Below are 23111 nucleotides of genomic sequence, written 5' to 3'. Positions count from 1 at the left end.
TTGAATATTCAGATTCCACAGAGTATAAATTACCAAGCAAATGAACTATTTTTTTTATTCTGTTTGCTAGGGGGGAAGGGAAGGAACCCAGGCTTTCCAAATTTGAAATTAATTCAGTCCTTGCAGTGTTGCACCCCTGAACAGCACTCCTGTCTTATTGTCCTGAAAACAATAGCTCTGAGAGGTGTAAAATGACCTGTTCTCTCTTATTCTTTTTGCTCAGTGTTTTATGGTAGGAAGGTGGGAAAGAGGGGTGAGTGTGAAATCCAAGACCAACATTGCTGTTTGCTGAAAGAAAGTGTATGCCGTGAGGAAGGGCAGGTCTAGAAGAGACACAGAACCAAGTTAAAGGTAGGAAAAGAACAAGAAAAAAGCAATGATATATACTAAATCTTCCCCGTTAATGATGGTGAATGTGACAGTGAAGCATTAAAGAGATTTTCAAAAGCAGTTAGCTCCATTTTGAGATGGCCTAGTTAAGTGTTTAATGGTGTAGATAGCCCCCCTCTGGGATTGACAGAAGTCTCTAATTGCCCGATTCCCCTAGGAAAACTCTTATGTATTTTGTATTAATCCATATAAGCACACATCATGGATGCATTCCACTGACAGCAATGGATGGTTCTCCTGTAAATGCTCAAAGTGCATAGTCCAAAACAGTGAAACAGCCCACAACTATAATTATTAAGAAGGCTTTTCTTAAAATGAGTGTTGTGCTCCTGCACGAGCTTGATGGAATCACTTTCTTGCACTCTACAGCAAAGCACAAGTTCCTACTTTCCGACAGTACAGTGAGTGGGTGTTTGCTGCAGCAGCAGAGAAGAGAAGGAAGAGGCAGCCAGGAAATACACATAGGGGGCAAAAACGTTTGTATGTAAGATAAACTGGAGCATACTTGCAGTTGTTTTGTCAACCAAGTGTACAGTCCCTTCCCTAGCCTCAAGTAGGAAACAGGAAGAAAAAAAAGAAACACCTCTAAAAGAGATATTCTTTTACACAGGAGCTATTGGTTAAAGAACACTATCTCAAAACATTTTTACTATGTTAATTGATTAATTAAAATAATTGCAATTGACAGCATCCCTTTAATTACATGACCCTTTGTAGATGTGTATTTTATTGTTTTTTCTTTTGTTTCCTATGGGAACAAACTTAGGCAATTGTTTAAATTGTCATTCAGACTTTCTTCTCTCCCCAGAGAAGAATTTGGAATTTGCTCAGCTGAATGGGAGAGTACAAGCTTCAAGTTTAATTATATTTTTTTAGAAGTTTCCAGAAAATCAATGAAAGACAAATTGATGCCAATGCTCTGTGAAGTACTTGGGCATTATGTATTACCATCCTGAGCAAGTCGTAATGAGATGGGTTATCCAACAGTCCACCATTACCAGACACAAAGGTCCTGCTTTCCCTTTCTTCTCTGTCTTTAAGCTGCATGTTCTGTTCTCTCACTTTTTGCCAGCTCTTGAATCCTATGGGATGCCTCCATGAGCACATCTGGTTGAGCCTGAAGTTCAGTGTCAGCTTAGACCAATCTAACTGCTGCATACAGTCCTATTCTCTGCCCCTTTATTTTATAGATATTTAAGTTTATATAATGTATATTTATAAAGAGTAAAGCTCTTTCTTCTTTCACTTCCCTTTCCCTGGGCAATGTGTTCCTGCCCCTCTCTTGTAGCAGTCCTTTGTCATGCTTTGTCATGTCCTTTCCTTTGCTGAGTCATTTCAGCATGATAAAGTGGCAGAAAATGAACTTGGCAAAAAAAAAAAAAGGGAAGAGTTTTCTATTTCTGCTAATATTTTTGTACCAAGCTCTGCAAAACATCCAATAAGCAGTGGTGAGACTGCAAGGGAGAGGGTGGAAGGATCTGAGGAGAGGACAGGCTAACTGCCACACTTCACCGCTAGTTTAGGAGCAAGGAAATGTGGAGAGAGAGGCCTTCTTCCCTTGGTGCTTGTGAGCTGCGAGCTCTGCTCAGCCACTCACTCATCTTATGTCAGTTCACTTTTGGTCACGCAGTGGCAGCCATCTGGTCCCCCAGTTAGCCACAGTATGGGATTCTCTTGTCACATGGAGAGGGTCAATGCAGACTATGGGGGAAAGCCAGGTGGTTGTGATGGGGAAAGAAAATCCAGCTTGTTCCATCCACTGCTCACACAGACACTCATTTTAATATTATTTGTACAGAATGAGACCTGCAATTTGTACAGAATGAGACCTCATTATTTGAAAGAATGAGACCTGGCTCAACAGTGAGGAGTTTAGGCATGAAAACACCTAGAAATTGGAAAGAGATGTGTGGTGAAGAGTACAGAGAGGTATGACCCATGATCATGTTTATTTCTCTGAAGTGCTAAGTTCATTTCCTGTACTTATTCTTAGAAAAAAAACAAAGTGGTTTTAAAGAGGAAGCTCACGGAAGAAAAACAACTGTTTTGATGAATGGGGATTAAGATAAAGCTGTATGAATGATATTAATCAAGAATTAATAAAGGGAATACCTGACCTTCACTAAAGTATACAGAAATCTCTGTATAGTACCAACCAATTAAATTATGCTGTTCTGCATCAAGCAATGATCAATGCAAGGTTCTTCACAGGGAAGCAAAGCATCAAACAAACTGTAATTCACTCCACTGTTCGTGCAGTGTACTCTACCAATACATGATGTAGAACTGCAGAAAATTATTTCCTGGCTCTAGTGAGGGAACTTTCAATGTGACTGGTAACACTGGAAAATTTGAGGTTTTTTCCTCATATAACTGTACTTTCCCGGTCCTTTCTTTTGGCTGGCTCATGTTCTGTGTCAGCTTCCCAGAGTCGAAGACTTTTTTTCTTTCCTTCACTCAAATTAGAGCAAGACAAAATGTTCAATAGGCTTACAATACCACACTGATAATATTGCACAATGCTCATCTTTATTTTTTCAGTTTAAATTGTAAGATTTTGAGGCAGTCTCCCTTCATGTTTGGAATCAGCCATTGATCAGGAAAGCATGGCCAATTCTGAAAATTTCTGGATTTGAATTGCATTTTTAAGAAGAATTCTCACTTTATTCTGCTGGAATAAATTAAAATATCCATAGATTCTGATTTCTATCCAAAGCAATGAAGTTATATGATAAGAGGCCAAAGTTAGAAGTCGAAAAACTACCAAAATATTCCAGACTCTATATGATGAAGCCATTTCAGATTTTTAAATTATAAACAATTGTGTTTCTAATGCTTCAAAACAGAAGAAAAAGAAAGCCACCTCGATCAAGAGATATGGTTTTAACATGCAGTGGATAAATGTAAATACAAAATTAATTTGGTCTCTAGAATTTACCATGAAAAAGCTTTCTTACCTCATCTTGTCTGCTTAACTCACCTACTGCAGAAAAGTAATATATATTACACTTTGTTAGAAGGCTGTACAATAAATGACTAGTCATCTCAGTCTTTTGAAAGCAAGACTTAAGAGATACTTAAAAGCTTTTTGGACCTGCTTAAGTCAATTACATTGTTGTAATGAAAAACTCTCTTTTTTGTTTTATTCCTTAGAGAGTGATTATGATGTGCATTCTCACTCTCTCTTCCTGCCAACTCTTATGAAATATAATATTTCTAGTTTACACAACAGCTTTTTAAAGGAAACTAAGTACTTTCACAAAATGAACAGTTGGTAAGACTAAAATGATGGCAGCAAAACGTAAAACAGCACAGAAAAAGGAAAAAAATATTTGGCTGGGAAAACTCTCAGCATTACATACTCTTGACATTTTAAACTGGCATGTTTTATATACTGTAGCATTCAGCAAGTTTGGATGTGCAAAGCTACTTTCAGCGTCTTGCATGACAATGGTATTATTGTTTGATTTCTTTCTCATTTATTTTTCAAAATTCATAGTGAAATATGTGTAAAATGTGTCTAGAAAATGTGTCCACAGCAGTGCCTTTCTTTCCACCTGTAAGAATATTAGAAGAACTTTCAGTTCAATATTTGTCACTTCATCCCCCTTTTTTGATTGTAAACAAAGGGCATTTTATTTAGCAGTGTTGGACACATGAAGTACAGATATCTTACATATAGAATGCTAGAGTTTGCTAGTTTGTGTTTATTTAATCACTTAAATACTTTGCTTGATACTGCTTCCAACATATTCAAGCAGATTCTGACATGAAGCATCGTAACAGATGTTCTATATAGGTGACATTTCATCACAGCAAATTAGCTTCCTTGTTGTTTTAAGACTTGCCCTTATGATACCTCCACACTGCAGACAGGGTAAGAAACAGCAATTTTTAGTGGCAACAGTTCTTTCATTAGCATTTGCCTAACAAAAAGATAGTTTGTCTTAGATTTTTTTTTAAACCAAGTAATATTGCTGCATTATATTCATCTATTGCATGAGATCAACCTGAGTCAAAAATAAGAAATCAGAAGAGTACATACCATAACACATGATCCAACAAAGTTTTATGAAGAGAGAATATTTGTCCTACCTACTGTAAGATTTAAACTATTCAGCGCCTCAAACCAATTTTCATTACTGTGAATAAACAATAATAAATGCTTTCAAGAATAATACTGAATTGTGTGAAATATTAGCTGTCTAAAGTCCTTTTTATAGGGGAGTTTTCAAATTGTTTTGAAAAAAACTTCAAATAGGTGTTGATAGTGTGTTTGTAATGTTTGCAAAAGGATACGAATAATACTTGAAATTCCAATGCAATACTAGTAATGGTTAGGGACTAGAACAGGCTATCATGTGAAAAGTACAATGTGTGGCACTGGAAAATCCTGTTAGAATCAAAGTAGACTCATTATTGAAAATAAAAGTGTGTTTGTTCTCTGAGTTTGACTTTTAGAATCATTTTTCCATGCACTCCTCAAATTTCTTTATGTGTTTCTTTCAGTTAATATGCCTGAAGTTCACTTCTCAATTATATAATGTGTTAAAACCCAAGGGAAAGATTGCGGCATGAGACAGCGGCTTGAATGAGGTGCTGATATTGTTTACAAGTGTTTTGCTTTTGAAGAGTGTTTCTGAAATTAGCCTGAGTGCTACCTGTGAAGATAAGCCAACAATGGCATTTTTGCATAAACCGTTTGCTCTATTTGTGAATGTCTAAAATATTCCATAACCTCAGGAGAGAATAGTGCCATTTGACATGACACAGTCATTAATATTGTCAAAGCACTGAAGACAGATCTCCAGCAATATGCTAATAAAAACCTGAGGAAGACTAGAAGTGCTTGTCAGTGAATAAAAAAGATTCTGTCAGCAGCCTTCTGCTGGCATACATAGATGCCATATTCATTAAGGAAGAAAAATTATTAGTTGTTTATAAAGACCATTTCAAAGAATAAAAAATGCTGTGATAGCCAAGTTATAATATAGCACGCAAACTGTCAACAACAGGCACTATAACAGGAGGTGGAGATGGAAAGGAATAAGGCAGCAACATGTGTGCAAAAAGGATTCCAATGGATTTGCATGAGAGATGATATCAGAAACTGTTTTTATATCCTGCTGCCATAGGACTACTCCTTTACACCTTTCAGAGGGAGACACCCCTCCATATTTTTCCCATGTGTCATTAACATTTCAAAATTATTTTTGTGTATCAATATAATGGATCATATAATCACCAAGAGTGTCTACCAGGCTACTCCATGTAATTTGGTTACCAAAGTAATTTCCTCCTAGAACAGGGAAATTATCTAGTGCTGGTCAATCTGTTCCACGGTTCCTTTGTTATCACACACTGTTTATGGATAAAAAATTAGCTTGTTGTATTAAATTAAAGAGATAAATATTCCATTCCAAAATTCAAAACAGAATTATGAAAACAGAAAACACTGCCTATGTACGAGCGCTTATCTGCATCCTCACATGGTGTTTTTGCTGTCTCTCCTAGGACAACATTCAACCATGAGAGATGCAGGCTGGTTCAAATCAACTTTTTATTTCAGCTTTCTACAGAAGTTTGTTCAGTGTGCTTTTGAATTTTCTGAACTGTGTTGATTCCTACCACATATCCCAGACTAGTCCAGTCTCTGTAGTTTACACAGCTCTGCTAGTAAGTTGCAAAACTTTAAAAGATGTGTTAAAATGAAAGTCTTTTAGCACTGTGCATGCCCGCTTATCTCTAGCAGATCATAAAATTATAGAATCACTTAGGTTGGAAAAGACTTTTAAGATCATAGAATTCACTGTAAACCTGTAAGTGCCAAATCCACCACTAAAACACATCCACGTCTTTTAAATACCTCCAAAGATGGTGACTCCACCACTTCCCTGGGCAGCCTGTTCCAGCGCTTGACTACCCTTTCAGTGAAGAAATTTTTCCTAATATTCAATCTAAAGCTTCCCTAGCACAACTTCAAGACATTTCCTTTGTTCTACTGCTTGTTATTTAGGAGAACAGACTGACCTCTACCTGGCTACACCCTCCTTACAGGTAGTTGTAGGGAGTTCTAAGATCTCCCCTGAGCCTCCTTTTCTCCAGGCTAAACACCCCCAGCTTCCTCAGCTGCTCCTAAGAGTTATGCTTCAGACTCTTCACCAGCTTCATAGCTCTTCTTTGGATGCACACGAAGAACATATCAGGCAGAAACAACATCAAGCAGCTTTGAGACTGGTTCTGCCTTAGCTGTGGGAAGCCTCCCTGGCCTTTCTGCAGGCACTCCTGCCACCAGCGCTAGCGTGAGAAGGGCTTAGTGCAGGACTGCATTTATGGAAAGGCTTTTCCTTCATGGCTCGTCCCTTTCTGGGATGTGCAGTACCTTCTGGGACGTGAAGTCAGGAGAGAGCGAGAGTCTGTACGAACATGTCAGCGTCGTTGGACGAGCCTTGGTCTTTCAGCAGCATAGCATAATGGAGCATGTGGATGGCACCGATGGAGCAGCGAAACACTGGCACTCACGAGCGACAGCGGGGACAGCCGCCCGCTGGCCCAGCAGCGGTGCAAGCGCGCACTTCGGACGGGCGGGACCTCTGGCTACGCAGGGGACCCGAAGCGCGCGGGAGCGGCGGGTTCCAGCCCCAGCCCTCCGGCCTGACTGAAACACAAGCCTGGACATGATCCCCGGTCGCGGGGGAGGGCGGAGGAAGGCGGGGGTGCAAGCGTGGCTGCCTGGGCCGTGCGGGGCCGTTCGAGGCCCGGGGCACGGCCAGCCCGGGCGGAGGCACCACCCTCCGACAGCTGGTGGGGTGGCCCCGCCCCGCCCCGCCGGGACGGCTCGCAAAGCATGCTGGGGCTTGCAGTCCCGCTCGACGCCGTCCCGCCTCCGGCTGCGAAACTACAACTGAGAGAAACTACAACTCCCGGCGGGTAGAGGGGTGTGCTTTTGAGTGCCGTGTCTGAGCCCGCACGGGGCGGGGGCTGGTCCCACTAGGTCGGGCCGCGTGGGTGGGGCCTCTCCGTGCCCAGCGGTCGTCCGCGGGACTCGGCTGCGGGAGTCGTCTGCACTCGGCAGCGAGAGCGGGGCAGGATCGGGCCGCCGCCGCCCAGGGCTGGCGGCACACACCGCTTGCGGCTCGGCGGAGCGTGGGGCGGGGGCGGCGAGGGCTGAGCGGGAGGCGGCGGCAGAAGCGGAGCTCCAGCGCAGGCACCCGCTGCCCGGCGGGCGGCTGCCTGGGGGGGCGGCGATGGAGAGAAGTTAGCGCTATCGCCGCGCTCCAGTGGCCGGGGAGAGGGGGCCGGACCGGGTCGGCTGGTGCCGGGGACCTGCTGCCCTTTCGCCGGGAAGCGACTGAGTGACCGAGCGGCCGGCGGGGGCGGCGGAGGGTGCGCGCCTGTGTGGTCCCGTCCCTCACCGGCTCCTCCCGCGGGCGGGCGGCCGGCGCTGCGGTGGTTACCGCCTCCCCCTGAAAATGAAGAGGTGGTGGCAGCTGCTGCTTCTGGGTCTGGCTGCTGGGGGGAAACCTGGATAGAGGCTCCTAGAGAAAGGTGGAGAGAAAGTCGCCGCTCTCTGGTTCGCGGAGGGGGAGGCCGGGCGTTTTTCTCACCTCGCTGCGGGGCCAAAGCCCAGCGGAGCCAGGGACGCCGGCGGGAGCCGCTCCTGCGCGCCGGGGGAGGGGGCGGGATGCGGGGGGGGCCCCAGCACCGCCGCGGGCCGTGGGCGAGAGCCTGCGGCGGGGCGGGGTGCGAGGGCCCGCGGCGGCGCTGAGCCGGGCGGGGAGGATGGTGCGGGGAGCGAGAAGTCTTGGTGGAGATCTCCCACCGGCGGCGAAGCCTCCCTGTCCCCTGCCTCCCACCCTCACTGCCGCGGGGCCGAGGCGCTGGGCAGCATGAGGCGGCGGCGGGGACCTGTTGTGTAGGGGGAGGCGCAGATTGAGCAGCGCGGCGGCGGCGGGGAGGGAGGATGAGGAGGACCTGCTCCCGAGGCGCTGGTGTCTGTCGGCGACTGGCCCTGCCCCGGGCTGCCGCGGGCTCGGGAGAATCCCTTCCTATGGAGTAGTGACAGGGGAGCCCTGCACCCCCGGGTCTGCGCGGAGCGGCGGCCGCTTCCCGCTGGACTGCGGCTTCAGGAGGAGGAGAGCTTGAAGTGTTCCTCGGAGCTGGAGTTGCAGCCTGGTTCCTTACTTGAGTGGTTTTTTGTTTTTTTTTTTTTGTTTTTTTTTTGTCTTCTCCTCCTTAATGATTTGTTACGCGTATCTCTCGAGGGAACGTCTTAGGAATGGTCATTTTTAGCAGTGAAATCTGCTGCTCAAAGGAGGATTATAACAGATCTCTATGAAAGATAGACTCGATTGCTAAACCTTGCCTTGACCAACCTTCTGACCCTCGGAGAGAGCTCTCAGGGTGTGCGTGGGAAGGATAAAAAAATCCTCCCATTTGAAAATAAACTTGAAAAAAAAAGACTAATTTTTTGGAGCCTAATTGCTTTATAATTGCTTTTTTCCCCTCTTTGTTTTGTGATAAGTTGTTTTGAAAAGGATTGTCCTACTTGGTTGTTTTGTAACTGGTGGAGGAAGGAAGGATCCCTCTCAAGCGTTTCTGGTATGACAGCTTTGGTTTCTGAAGAGTTAACTGGTGTTTGCATTATACACCTCTTGCTAGTCTGGTAGCAGACTTTTCATCATTTTATTTGCATTTTTTATTAACTGGGGCTCGTGGAGAGGGCTGTCTTGGTCACAAGAATATTTGCACATATATATATATTGTATATATTTTTGGTGGGGTTCTCCCCACATTTTACTCTTTCTTGATGACTCCTGGAGGTGGTAGTGGGCCCATGAAAGACTGTGAATACAGTCAGATCAGCACACACAGTTCTTCGTCTCCCATGGAGTCTCCCCATAAGAAAAAGAAATCAGTTCCCAAGAGAAAATGGGAGGTTTTTCCTGGAAGAAACAAATTCTTCTGCAATGGGAGGATCATGATGGCTCGACAGACTGGAGTTTTCTACCTGACTCTTGTTCTCATCTTGGTCACCAGTGGACTCTTCTTTGCATTTGAGTAAGTGATGTTAAAGTCTTCGTATCTTCCTTCTCCTCTTCTAGTTATTTATTTTTTGACTGAAAGCAAAATAAACATTTTTATTTAGGTGTCATAGAGAATGCTGACTGAATTCACCTAATACAGGTTTGTATAATTGAAAATGTGATCCAATAAGATGCTGAGGAGGAGTGCATAATACAGTTTGGGTTATCGTACTCTGTGAAAAACTAATGTTTGAGGATTAACATTGAAGGTGTAAAAGCTCTTGCTGATGTTGCGTGAGGAGTGTAAAACAACAGGTTTGGGATGGCCAGGAAACGGTGTAGCTTCTTGTGTGTTAATTACTCTGAGAATCAAAACTGGCAGGTGCAAAAATACTGACCTTTTGTCATAGAACTGAATGCAAGAAAAAAGGTATCTTTCATTAGTTTATTAATTAGGCCTGGTTTTGTTCTCTTAACGTTGCTTAATAGCTTGTAGATGAGAATTCCAAGTGAGGAGAAAAAAAGTAAAGAGTCATACAATTTTGCATGTACCTAGCATTCCACCACTAGGTAACAGCATTAGTTTCTGTTTGTGATTATAGCTTGTATATGAGTTTGGTTTTAGTTTAAACTATGTTTGCTTTGGTTTGGTTTGTATTTTTTATTAAGCGTGCTTGTGTTGTCCTTCTAGGGCTGTTTTCTCTGTTGCTCTGAATTTTCAAGAGTCCTTTTCATCTGTGTAAAGTGAACATACAGTGACAGCAAATCAGATATACTGATTTTTGCACTTATGTTGGAGTGGTTAAATTAACTACATATGGCAATAAAGAATTAGGCATTTGATATGAGCAATACAGTTTGACTTTTATTTACTTATTTTTATTTAAGCACCAAGTACAAAGATGTTTATACTTCTAAAACACTTTATATAACAATAATTGAATTATTTTTAAAGGGTTAGTACTACTTTACCTGTTTTAAATTATTGTAGTTTGATTTGTGGCAGGGAAAAACATCTTCACATTACTTTTTTTCTGGAATAGGAGCTATTATTTATAACTGAGGCTCAGTGCTGCCTACAGGAATTATGTTTGTTTTGCTAAGTGATACAGTTGAGAAACAAAGGTCATTCATTACTTGGTGTCTTCAAGCAAGAAGATAGTGACATTAACAAACCCAAAATTGTACCTGTTAAATGCAGATCATCTTAACAACACTGGTAGCAGTAAAGAAGGTAAAAATGCTCGGCAGGTAACCAGTGGCTAAATGCATATGTGAGCTCAGCAGATGAGTTGTTATTAGTGGGCTTCAGATTACTTTAGAGGGATTTATTAATTGTAAATCTTCTGCAGACGTTATGAAGCTTGAATATCATGTGAGTAGTTGAAATAACAGTCAGTTCTGGTATCTACAGTGCAAGAGTGTTTACTTGCCTGGTTTTGAACGGGTATTAAAGGTGTAACCTGACAGTATTGCATCAGGACTGGGTGCTACTGTATTCTGTTTGCCTAGTTTTGTAAAGCTTTTCTGTGTGGGCTGACACTTGCGTCTGTGTGCAGTCTCGTCATCTTCAGAACAGCCTTTGAACGCGAGTGTAAATGTGGGATCGAAACTGTAATGTTTTATGGTCATGATTGTAAAACTGATTTATCAAACCACTATTTACAGTTTATTTGTACGTTTTAACACTTTGATCCTTCAGAGAGAAATTTTCTCTGCAGCTGCGTGATTGAGAACTGCTAAAGCAGGATGAGCGGCTGGCTGTTCATCACCTTCTGATTTCATTACTACTGGGACTTACGTGCTCTACCGGAGTTGAATTCTGCAACTTCTGTCAGGTCTTTGAGATTATTTGCAGTGTAACCATATGTGATTGATAACATTTTTAGTCAAGCTACAGCATTTTCATGTATAGTTGGTGCTTATTCTAACTGGCAGTCTTGAAGCGGGAAGAACCTTGGGCTTTATATAATATAACTGTAGAAATTCTCCTATGTACCAGTCTTGAGTCATTCTTGTATCACTTGCACTCTCCTTTTAAGGAAAATCAAAGTAGAGGGTGGCAATGGTATTTTATTTTTATAATTATAAGGTAGATTTTGGTCTTTAGAAAGCACTTGCGTTGAAAAATTATTACTCATCCTCTGAAGGCTAATTAAAACCCAAACCTAAAGACTATGAGAACGGTGTTCAGTATGTTAGTGATGTTGCAACTGCAGAAGAGTGTCAATGTTAGAAAAAGAGGGGAGTTTTTGTTAAAGTGTTACTTTGAAGCAGTTTCTAATTGTGTTATTCCTAGTACTGTGAAGTTACTATTTATTGATCAGTTGATAACATCCTGAGTTGTTAAGTGTCGTTGCCATTACTGGCTTATTTGGTTATGATGCTTCTCATTAACCAGCTATTTATTGAATATGACAGAAATGTCTTTCAGTTCTTTATGTACGTGTGGAACAAAGTGGTTTTGAAATGGGCATGTGCCTTATGTGTCTGAACTGTAAGGTCCAACTGTCATTGAAGAGGAAGATACCCTGTATGTTCTTGGAATTGTTTGGTTTGGTTTTTTTTAATTGTAATTAATTATTTTGTTCCTTTTGGTTTTGGAAACTGGAAAATAGGTACTCATGGTCCAGGTCATTCCCTGGTTGCACACACTGAAGAGGGGAAGTAGGAAAGAGATTATTCCTGGAGAGCTAATTCCTTGAAAACATCATGCTAACATAAACAGTTGTCCCTTATCCTTTGGCTTCATTTGTTTCTCCAATGTGATTTTCCCCCCCATTCCTTTTATTTTACTCTTGACATCCACTCATCCAGAGCTTTATCTCATGTACTTTGGAATACTCTTCAGGGGAGAAATACATTTCTCCAAATCAACAAATCTTAGGTCTCCAAAAACAAACATATGTCACACATTTTGACCTGGATAGCTTTTGACACTGAGCCGTGCCTTTGTAATCTTTGTTTCTTCATATTGGTGCTTCTGTGCTTTTTTCTGCCTACTTTTTCCAACTCTTGCTTTCAATTGGTTTTATTTCTTTCTCTCTTTTGACTTTTATCTCTTGTATACTCCAAGTACATCACCACTTCTTCCTTTTATCATTCACTGTTCTTTTTAATTTTCAAAGAGATAAGCTAGGATTTGCTTGAAAGAAAAGCAACAAACCATGAGGTTTCAAGCAGGTAAAATATTTATAATTCCTGTCTCCCTCCCCTTCCAAAGGAAAAGAATGCAAATAACAAGCAGTTTTATTTCTGCAACTTGTCTATTAAATGTAACATGAATGATTACAAGCACTTTTGGGTCCTAAGGGGGATGCTGTGCTTGAGTTGTCCTTAAAAATTATGCCTGTTTTAAATTGCTCAAGTTGAGACACCACAAATTACTGAATTTGTCCTTAAAATTTCAGTATATTATTTTACCTTGAAACATTTTCCTAACTCTAATCATGTGGTACTTAGCTGTTCTTTTTTTTCTTGTAAATTTGGTGTTGTGTTTCATTTTCTTTTTTTCCTTTGCCTTCCCCTATTACACACACATCTGTATTTTTCTAAAGTATTCAGTGCTCACTTATCAAGGTAGCTGCATGGAAAGCTCAGAAAACAAATTCCTTTCCCCAGAGCAAAGATAGCATCTGTAACTGAAGGGCAGATCTGCTGCTGTACCTAGCCAGTTCAGCCACTGTATTTACATATATGTAAAGTCCTTTATTTGTGCAATGGAGGCAGAACTAACTCACTTCATACTTACTGCACTTATTCAGCTAGGTATACATACTCAGAAAAGAATCCTTTATACCTGTGGTCATTTGGGGCACTGATTTTGTGGGTTACAGGAAAGCAAAATGGAGGGTGAATGACATTTAACACAGTAGGATTTTTTAAATGGGCATATTGTTAAGTGGCAAATCTTGTGTGGATGCACAAGTTCATGAGTTCCAGAGCAGTGGAAGACAAGTTTGGGTATGTTGCTACTGTGAGTAGCCCCTGTGTGCCAGCTCCCTTCCCTCTTGGACCTTACTGGGCAGGTAGCAGGAGGGAACGTGTCTGCACCTGAGCCGCTTCAGTTCAGGCAGGCAAAATAAACTTCCCATAAAACGTGGTTTTAAGTGAAGATGCCAGCTGAACTGAATTGACTCAGGCACAGTCATGTTTTCTTCTGTCAACTCATTTGCAGGGTGAGTGGCTCTGGGAGAAGGTTGAAGCAGATGGTAGGAAGCTGGAAGGGCTGAAGCAGTGCAGCTTTTTTCTCTGTAAACATGAGTCAGAGCTCTATCACTTCTCATACCATTTGAGGCTTGCACTGATTCAACAAACCGGAGGGGTTTTTAGTTTGTTTGTTTTGAGCTAATTAACCCTTGATTATTTTTTTTTTTGGTGAGCATTTGTGTAATTCTATTGTCTTTGCACAAGATGGATGCTGGAAAATTATTTAAACTGAGACTGTTTATGTGTCTATGTGTGTACAAGCCATTGATTTCTATCCACTCTTGCAGTTGCTGGCAACCTGCTCCATGCCTCCCACTTTGAAAGCCAGTGTGAGTGGAGGACATTGATGAGTCACACTCTGATGCCATGTAGATTGTTCAATATTGAACTTCTATGGCAAAGTGGTGTAACTTGCTACTCACTGTGACAAACCTCTATGTGTAAACACTGATGTCAGTAAGCTGAGCATTTTCACTGTGGTATCAATAATCATCATCATCTTATGGCAAGTGTTTTCTGCTCTTGCAAGAGCTGGATTCTTAGTGTGAGGTTTGTATTCCAAGTAGATAGAATGGTCTTCATGTAGTAACCTTCTTTATCTTTCTTTGTCTGTTCTTAAGTCAAGTAGGTTACTTGCGTCTTTTGATTGCAATGTCCTTAAACTAAGAGTTCCTTGGAAGGAAGTGCTACCAATCTGACTTCAGCTGTTAAAGGCTGCTATAAACTCACAGGGCATTTCCCACTGAAGTTGTCAAAATGGATTTTAAAGCAAAAATCATGGTATATAAACTAAAATTATTTTTCAACAAGAGGACTGCATCCTTTTTTACTTGGAAGGCAGTAGCTGCCTAATTGTGCATAGTGACATAGGTGAATGCAGTGTTGAGTAAGTGGTTTTTTAAAAATCCCTGTCATCAAAACTGAACTGGAGCAATATTTCTGTTTCTCATTTTGCCATATTATGGATCCCTGATAAGTTAGTGAAAAAGACATGGAACAGGTTAAGTCTAATCTTATGGATTCACTTTTTGTATTGAATTTATATAGTTATACCAAATGATATGACATATTTCTAAGGGATGACATGCATTCAAACCAGGTGGTGTTTATTCTTTGCACTTAATTGCCCTGAAAATGTTATCTGTCAGAGTCAAATATCTCTCACATACAAAGTATATCTAACACTTTTTTCCTTGACAAGGGACTTTTCTTTCCCTGGTCACAAAAGAGTTTGCTTAATCTTTTAAGTTTCCTGGTGATCTGTGCAACTATGTCTGCTAAAGTTTTTCCCTGGTTTTGTACTACCAGACCTTAAAGTAGTATCTCACTGAGCAGGTATATCAGTTTAAACTTGTAAACCTGCTTTCAATTAATTAAATGATATAAATTGAAATTCTTTCATCCAAAAATGACCAGCATTTGATATGAGGTTATGCATCTCTACTTTTCAAGGCTAGGTCTATTTATGTGGAAATGGATAATGATAAATGCTTCATTTTTCAGGGTAAAATTCTGTGAGGGTAACAGAAGGATAACCTCTCAAGGTTTAGAAGTCATACCTTCTTTAGTTCCCCTGAAACCACAGAAACTTTTTACGGTTTTGTAACACTAACTGCTTTTCCAAAATAAATGTTAAACAGCTTTTTTTTCTTTCTTTCTGAGGGTGTTTGAGGGTTTTTTGTTGGTTGGGAATTTTTTTTTTGTATTCAGCTTAGTTGATGGTCTTTATCTACTGTTTCACTGAGAAGTTTTGAACATAGTTTTTGTTCTTGTTTTACTTATGTTTTCTTTGTGGATGTGCAGGGCAATGAAAATAGGGACTACAGTGGTATAAGAAGGGATGTTGGCTTCTCAGATATGTCCTTTTAGGACCTTGGGAAAATCACTGTGTAGCTGTAGCTTTGGACCATCAACACATGTGCATCTTGAGAGTGAAATGTGAACACTTGTGATGGTCTTTACCTGATGTCACCCTGACCTGTTGCAGAAAAGAGGGGAAATTCCATCACAGCTGGCTGGGGGATGGTTTTTTAGGCTCATCATAATTGCAGATAGGTGTAAATTCTCGCCTGGAATATTTGATATTCTGTCCAGAGGGGGGGAAAAAAAGGTAATATCAATAATTTAGTTGTTCTTACCTATATAAATACTTCAAATATTTACAAATGCTGATGGATGATACTTTTGTACATCTTGAGTCTCTAGAATGTGAGGCTAGACTTGTAATTTTGTAACAGTTGTTTGATAAAATTTATTTTTAATTTATCACTCAAAAGTTTGAGCTTTCTTTTGCTGATATAATCTTCATAGTATGCCTATTTTATTTTGTTCTTCCCTGAGTAGGTACTGTTGTCCCTTTATCTGAATGGATGTGTGCCAAAGGTATAAAATGTATCTTCTGGAGAGACTGGTGTAGGGAGAGTCATATTAAATAGATTTACACTATTGAAATTTGTATAAGTTCTTCTTGGAAGACTGGTATTGTCATGTGGCCATCACTGGAAGTCTTCTCGTATCAACCCTGCGGAAATTTTTGTACAGTCTTTAGAGGAAAGATGGTCTTTTTCAGGTGTTTTCTCAAGTTAGTTTCTCAGGAATCATATTATATGTACAGGTTCATGTAAAGTATTCTTTTCACTTATGTTTAAAATTGGACTAATTATGCAAAAAATACCTTTTTTGCTACATGATTTATTTTCTGTCATAGCTGTGCTGCATTATTATTTTGTAAATGGCATTTCATACAAAACAAAGTATATCAGTGGATCTGGATAACTGAGAAATTATCTTCCTTTAGAAGGAAAAGAGAAAATATTAGTCTGTGCAGAACTTGAACCAAACCGTTCTCTTAATTTTTATTTTTTTTTCAGAAAAAATATTTTATTAAAAAGTATCTGGGCTTATTTGTAGATTCAGTAGAAATTGAAATGCTGAAATTTGAGCTGGATATTAAATATATCAATTCCCTTTTAACAAGTAAGTTTCTAATGGAAATGGTCTCTCCACTCTAGTGCAGCATCAAACCATTGGCTATAACGTTCAAACATGAACTAGTAATGAGAAGTGAAAATTATTGCAGAAGAGGAGAAAGCTGAGAATAACTTTCTAAGCTGCATTGTTGTTTCAAAATCCTAGTCCAAAAAAACCCACAAAAAACCCGCAACACTGGCTTAAAATACTGAAACATTTTAAAAAATTGCTTAAAAAGTTAAACAACTTTATGTAAGAAGTTTTTATTATCCTGATTGGTGATTCTTCTAAGTGAGGCTGTAGTAGCTGACTTGATGTCCAGACTGCCAGTAAATATTCGTACATGACAGTGTTGTTCATCTTTCATGTGACAAAACTGATGGAAAAGGGGAAAAAATTGCCTGAAGTATATAATTACAGGCCTTTTTTTTTTTTTAAGAACTTAATACAGGAGTGGTTAAACTTTTTATAAATTAAAAGAGGAGACAAATTGAGAAATCAAGATTAAGCGTATGTGTAATAGCCCAAAATAAAATTCTGTTCATATTTCTGATGTTGCAGAAGTATTAAATAATACTAACATAAAACATGCTTATGGAAGGAGACTGAAGTGTTTTGAAGTTTGTTTCATGTAACACACGCCCTGTCCCCTGCCCTGTTTTACATGTTCATATTTGAACTGCTGTTCGTACTGTAATTAGTAAGCAAAGAGGGCTTTGCATTTGCAAAGCCTGACCATGGGCTTTCTACAGTGTGCATTAGTGGAGCTCTTACCCAAATATATTTTAGAACTTCAGCTAAGTTGACAGTGTGCTGCAGTGCTATATGATTATTCAGCACCTGTACCCCCTTTTCATCAGTGTCCATAGGGTTTATTCACATTACTGTGGAATGGTGGCTAATTAGGTCTTATATAATGAGCTTGGCTAATGAGATCACAGCTGGTTTTGTTTTGTTTTCCTACTCCTGCTGTCCCCTTAAGTTGCTTACTGCAATAAATACTGGCAGCACACATTTGTTGCGGTGAATATGCAGTCAGTTCAGCTGCTTCTTTAAAATTTACCCTTATTTAAAAAAAAATAAAAATTACAAAACAGATTAAATAGAATACTGAGAATCAAATTGAAAACTGAGAACCTGAACTCAGAAGTTGATGTACGTAAAATCTGAGGGTGTGAATTTCATGTTATATTTTAAGCGCAAGATGACATTTTTACATTGGCTGCATTGAGTGAATATATGCAATAAATTTGGGTTTAGAATACGTTTCTTGTACATATAATCAATATATATCAGTTCTTAAGAGCAAGGAACAGATATACTAGAATTTGTTAGTATTTTAGCATAAACACTCAGTATATTACTTCAAATTATGAATGTAGATTTAAAACACTATCAGGAATTGGAAGCTTCCCCTCTCCCTCCCCCTTTAGAAGGAGTACCAATACAAAATTTTTCTGATTGTGATAAATTTTGTGTACTCTCTTTTTTTGAGCTGTCTGTATGTTTTGAGCTGACCAGAAAATTGCAGTCCTGGTCTTGCTTGTCCATTACACTTGTGAGATATCCCACTGGTTACAAATGCCATGATTCAGGGCAGAGAAGTGAGTGTCAGACCAGCCTGTACTTAAATTTTGCTAGCATGCTTGTTTGTGCACATGGTGTGGATTTTCATGGCCCATCTATGTATGTTCCTTAGAAAGCACTTTTATTGACAAAAAGGGTTTTCTAATATTCAGTTAGTATGTGAAAGAGTTATAATTGTTCCTAATTTGGAACTATGCAGAGCAGTTAAAAGCACTAAGAAGAAAAGTAAAAGCTAGAATAGCAGTGACTTCTGTCTAATCAGCATTGCAACTCTGTAATAAACTTGCTTCTTGTGAGCGTGGTTTCCTTAGACCTGAAACTCATAGTGCTTCTACACAGGGAAAAAAAATACCATTTTTAAGATACTTTTATCATTCAACATGACTTGTGTTGCATGGTGTGATACCAAAGATTGGAGTGCACTGTGTAAAGAGCATATTGATTTGCCTCAGTGAATTAGTCTGGAGAAGAGAAAGCTCATGGGGGAATCTTATTAAAGTAAGTTCTTGACTGGAGAGGGGAAATGGAAAAAAAAAAGAGCCCTGGACCCTTCTCAGTGGTGCTCAACAACAGGACACAAAAAGAATTAAAACAGAAGAAAAAAGAGTGGGTTGGTTTTTGGTGGGTTTTTTTGTTGGCTTTTTTTTTTAGTCTGCTTGTCTGTTTGTTTTGGTTTGGGTTTTTTTGACATGAGGATGATTGAACACTGGCACAGGTTGCCCAGAGAGATTATGGGCACAGTGAAAACCAACCAGATGTAGACCTGAGCAGTCTCCTCTAGCTGACTCTGCTTTGATTTGGACTCAGTTTTCTGAGGTCCCATCCTGCCTTAGCTTTTCTATGTTACCTGAACATCTGAGAACTTACCAGAAGACAGCAAAAGGTGTATCTAGCAAGATAATTTTAATCTTGTTTTGATGACCCATTTATCACATACATACCTCAAGAAAACTTCATTTTTATCTAGTCTTAGGATATGAACCTAAAGTCTAACAGAACTTAAAAATTGCAAGTGAAATAGATGTAGCTGTTCTTTCTGTCCCTCCTATTTTCTCACCTTTGAATGTAGCTTTCTCCATTCAAAGTGCACTTTCCAAGACTCTTTGGAGGTTCTTTTCCTGGTTTCTTTCATTTACATGCTGTTCCTCACCAAGCTTTGCCCTCTACTATTCATCTGGGTTTTGCTGAATTATAGCTAGTATTGTCTTTTCTTGTCATGTAAATAACAGAATTAAGTTTAAATATAATTCACTTCATACAGAAGAATGTCTCTGTATGCAGTTGTTCCAGCACTGTTATGTATTCATCAGTTTGTCTGTCTTGCTTAACTTTTTGAACTTTTCTTGCCTTCTATTTACTGTTCCTAGCCATTTCTTCACCTTAATAGACTAAGAGCACTGCTACTGTAGAAGGAATGGGGAGGCAGTAAAGGTGAAGCTCAAAGACTTAGTTTTCCCCTTTCTGTAGTCATAAAGGATGAGAGTGCCATTTTTTTCCTGTGATCTGCATTGTAAAGATATGTAAAATCATGGTCTCTGTCTTCTAGCCCTTGAGTCAGGTAAAAAAGTTTGGATCCTGCAGATTCAGGTTTTTCTTTGAGCCTGCCTTGACAATACCAGCTTCAGGCCAACTCCTGTACCTTAAATTATAGTGTGTTCCAGCTTCTGGACTCTAGACATAAAAGATGAAATGGCTTGTCTGAAAAGCTGCTAAAGCTGGATTAGTTATCTTTAGGGAAGAGAAAACACCCTAGATATGTCAGATTAATCCAAACTCGCTTTAAATGGTGATTTACTTAAAAAAGATAGAATGTGTAAATAATTCCAGTAAGGCAGATGTCCGTTTCTGGGTTAATAATTGGAAATAAAATGATAAGCAAAGAAATCTTAAATGAAGCAGTGTATTTTATTTCAGCAAAACGTATGTGTATGTCTCATAGCATTGATCACTGCTAAGGTTTTCTGAGGCTGGTGGAAGCCGAAGGGAGGATTTTCCCATACCACATATTCAAAGCACTGTTTTTTAGAGTGAACTTCATGCCTGTAGATCTGCCTGCTTTTTCTGAGAGGGCAGGGGTTGAGATTCTGCTTAAGAATCCAAACAAAATGTCAGATAATTTCATAGGAGCATCCCAGTTTACTTTCTGTTTAGCATTCTCCATTGCAGCAAGATGAATCTGGTTGTAGGCTGCTGAAAAGGATGGACCCACCTCTTCCCTTCTCCCAGGCCTCATGTGTCACTTCTTTTGTCTGGCTCTGCTGTTTTCCCCACCCAATGGTGAGCTACTTCAGGGAGTTCCCTTCCTGCATAGAGCTTATCCTTCCCTTCTGCCCACACAAAGAAAAACTTTCTGCTGCTTTAGACCACTGAGCTGGATCCCTAAAAGTTCAGAAAAATGTTAGTACTAGTGCAAGGGAGGAAGTGAGAGGGAGGAGATTGTTAGATCATCTTAGCTGTGATTTGAAACCATATCTCAACCTGAGGAAACTTGTTAAAAAGTCTTGGGTCTGTTTGGCATCTGTGAGGATGCGAACAGAACATCTTAGTTGCTTAATTAGAATTTTCAGAGTTCTGACTTCTTAACCATACTTTATTTCTGAAGTAACTGGATTGTAGTTTGCAGAACTTGAACTGCAACATCTTTCGAATAGCACGTTATTAAATGCTCCGTAGTAATTTGTGTTAGGGATTTTATGATTTTTTTTTTTTTTTAAAACACACTACACACAGTTCTGTAACACAACACGGGGCAGTAACTAAAGCAGTTTTTCTTCCTGCATCGTTTCTTCTGTAGTCTCTGTTCCCCATATCCAGACTCCAGAGCCAATGCATTGTATTGCATTTGATAGCAGAGCCTATGGAAAGCTGCATGAATGCCTCTTCACCTTAGTTTGTACAAAAACAACTGAGTTAGCTCAAAATATGCTAAACTGAACCAGGAAACTAGTATTGTCGTTCCTTGCTATTTCTTCTGTGCTTCAGCTGAGATAGCAAACAACACAGGGAAATTGCCTGTTTCTCCAGAGTCCCATTCAGCTACCTACTTGGGTGGTTTTTTTTTGTTTTGCTTGTTTGTTTGTTTTTGTAAATGTTGAAACTTTCAGCTTAGAAGAATGAAGGAAGAACCATAAAGCAGTTAATGGAAATCTGAACAGCCTGCATGCAAGAAGCAGTTGGAGTGTATGCCTCTATTCAGAGTGCAATTAAAAAAATGGCCTTTAAAATGATTTTGTTAAATAAGACACCTAAAGCTAATTAGAGCAGAAGGGATTGTCTATGGAGCAGAAGACAGGAAAGAAGTTGTGGACTGAAATCTAACAGAGATTAATCTAATTCAATGTAAGACCTTGAAAGGGTAATCATTCTTCTTTTACAAGAGAGAAAGCTCAGACGGCTTTCTTTACCTTGAGCTGTGGAGGCTTTGAGACTTTTCATCACTGCTGCAAGTATTCATCTTCAGAGTAAAATATGGGTTTTTTTCACTGATGTAATGAACCCCAGATCCTTTTAGGATCAGGCTGCACTGTGCATTGTTTTTAATGCTAGCCTCTGAAAGCTGAAATCTTTCCAGTACTTGAGTATATGAACAGTAGCGTGTTGAGGGACAGAGGGACACTGCAGAGGGAAGCATATAAAGACTGGGTGGAGTAAAATAATTTTGCTTTTTTACTCAGCTCATACTCGAGATGAGTTTCGGAAACAGGCAATTGACTATGAATGTGAAAATCCAAACAGTCTGATATGAGAAAAACAACTGACATACTTTTATCCCAGTAAGTGAAACTGTTACAGGCTGATATCCAGTGCAATTGAAAGGTAAACATGCCCTTCCCAATTCACATACCTTTCTATTATTGCATCCTAGCAAACTTTAACCAATAGTTAAGTTGCTAAATGATAGTCTGAAGGTGCAATTACCCAATGGTTGACTGTTCTTGGTAAAAGTAAGTTTATTTCCTGTTCTAAAACTTTTTTTAAACAGTTGTTGGCACTAGCTCTTGCTGTTGCAACAATGAAATGTCATTTGTGAAAGGAGAACATAGGTTTGTTGCTTCTTAGTTCAATACAAAAGAAGCGACATTTGTTGCAAAGGTAATTCACTGTTACTGAAATAACACTGTGACTGAAACAATATTTTAATTTGAGCTTTATTTCAAGTATTCTTTCTGACTGCAAAATAAAGGTCAAAGATTTAGGAAGCGTATAACTTGTTACTGAAATTCAACCCTACAGATAAGAAGAGTTGCACAGTTTTCTTATTCATCCAGAATGAGTACATTCCTAGGCCAGCTATACTTGCCTGCATATTCTGAATGATGAAAAGAAAGACAGTGTTGGAAGATTGTTCAATACATGCAGAAGATTTGGGAGCTGGGGGAACAAGAAGTGGAGAAAAACTGAAGTATTTGCTGTAGTATTTGCTTCTGGAAATTATTTTCATTTACTCAAGGGAAAGTTGTTTTGTTGCCATATTTAGTACATTTAAGTAAGCTCGTGATAACTTTGGATATGCTGGATTTTTCAGTTATTATAGCATCCAAAACTGTAGATAGAGTTGGACTGCACTTAAGTTGCTTATGCAGGTTGTATCCTATCAACATCTCTCTCACTTCAGAGACTGAAAGTAAAAAATAAGCATATGAAAAATAGTTGAGAATGAAACACTGGCAGTCCTACTTCATCAGTGCAGAATTAAGAACTCTGTGAATGACAACATGGTGCCTAGATCTTTGTTATTTGACTCTCTTTGGAGTTTGGTTATTTATATATTTGTTTTAAGAGTGGGTCAGAAAAGAGGGCTGTTAAAAGATAGTTATATCAGTAATGCTTCAAGGTTTCAAATTATTTTTGTGGGGGCTTTTGTTGCTTGTATAGAAAAAAAAATACAAAAACCACTTTGTAACCCTAAATACTAATGCTGCCTTTTTA

General features: G+C 39.6%; 1 protein-coding gene across 4 annotated transcripts in view; it reads left to right on the top strand.

The window, feature by feature from the left end:
* Positions 1 to 8120: 8120 nt before the first annotated feature.
* ZDHHC14 (zinc finger DHHC-type palmitoyltransferase 14) overlaps positions 8121 to 23111 on the top strand; it is a 103386-nt gene continuing 88395 nt past the window's right edge. For 2 of the 4 annotated variants that reach the window (XM_039387422.1, XM_039387421.1), the window contains exon 1: positions 8122 to 9450. In XM_039387422.1, the coding sequence (XP_039243356.1) occupies positions 9200 to 9450 (251 nt within the window). In that variant the 5' untranslated portion in view covers positions 8122 to 9199. Of the gene's footprint in view, positions 9451 to 11157; positions 11255 to 23111 lie in introns of those variants that run through there. The other 2 variants (XM_039387423.1, XM_039387425.1) reach the window with 2 other exon arrangements.

The sequence above is a fragment of the Pipra filicauda genome, unplaced genomic scaffold (assembly GCF_003945595.2).
Source record: "Pipra filicauda isolate LSUMZ 115617 unplaced genomic scaffold, ASM394559v2 scaffold55_size4083901_pilon, whole genome shotgun sequence".
Taxonomy (NCBI): domain Eukaryota; kingdom Metazoa; phylum Chordata; class Aves; order Passeriformes; family Pipridae; genus Pipra; species Pipra filicauda.
Note: the sequence above shows the minus strand (reverse complement) of the source record. Positions and strands in the feature narration are given on the sequence as shown.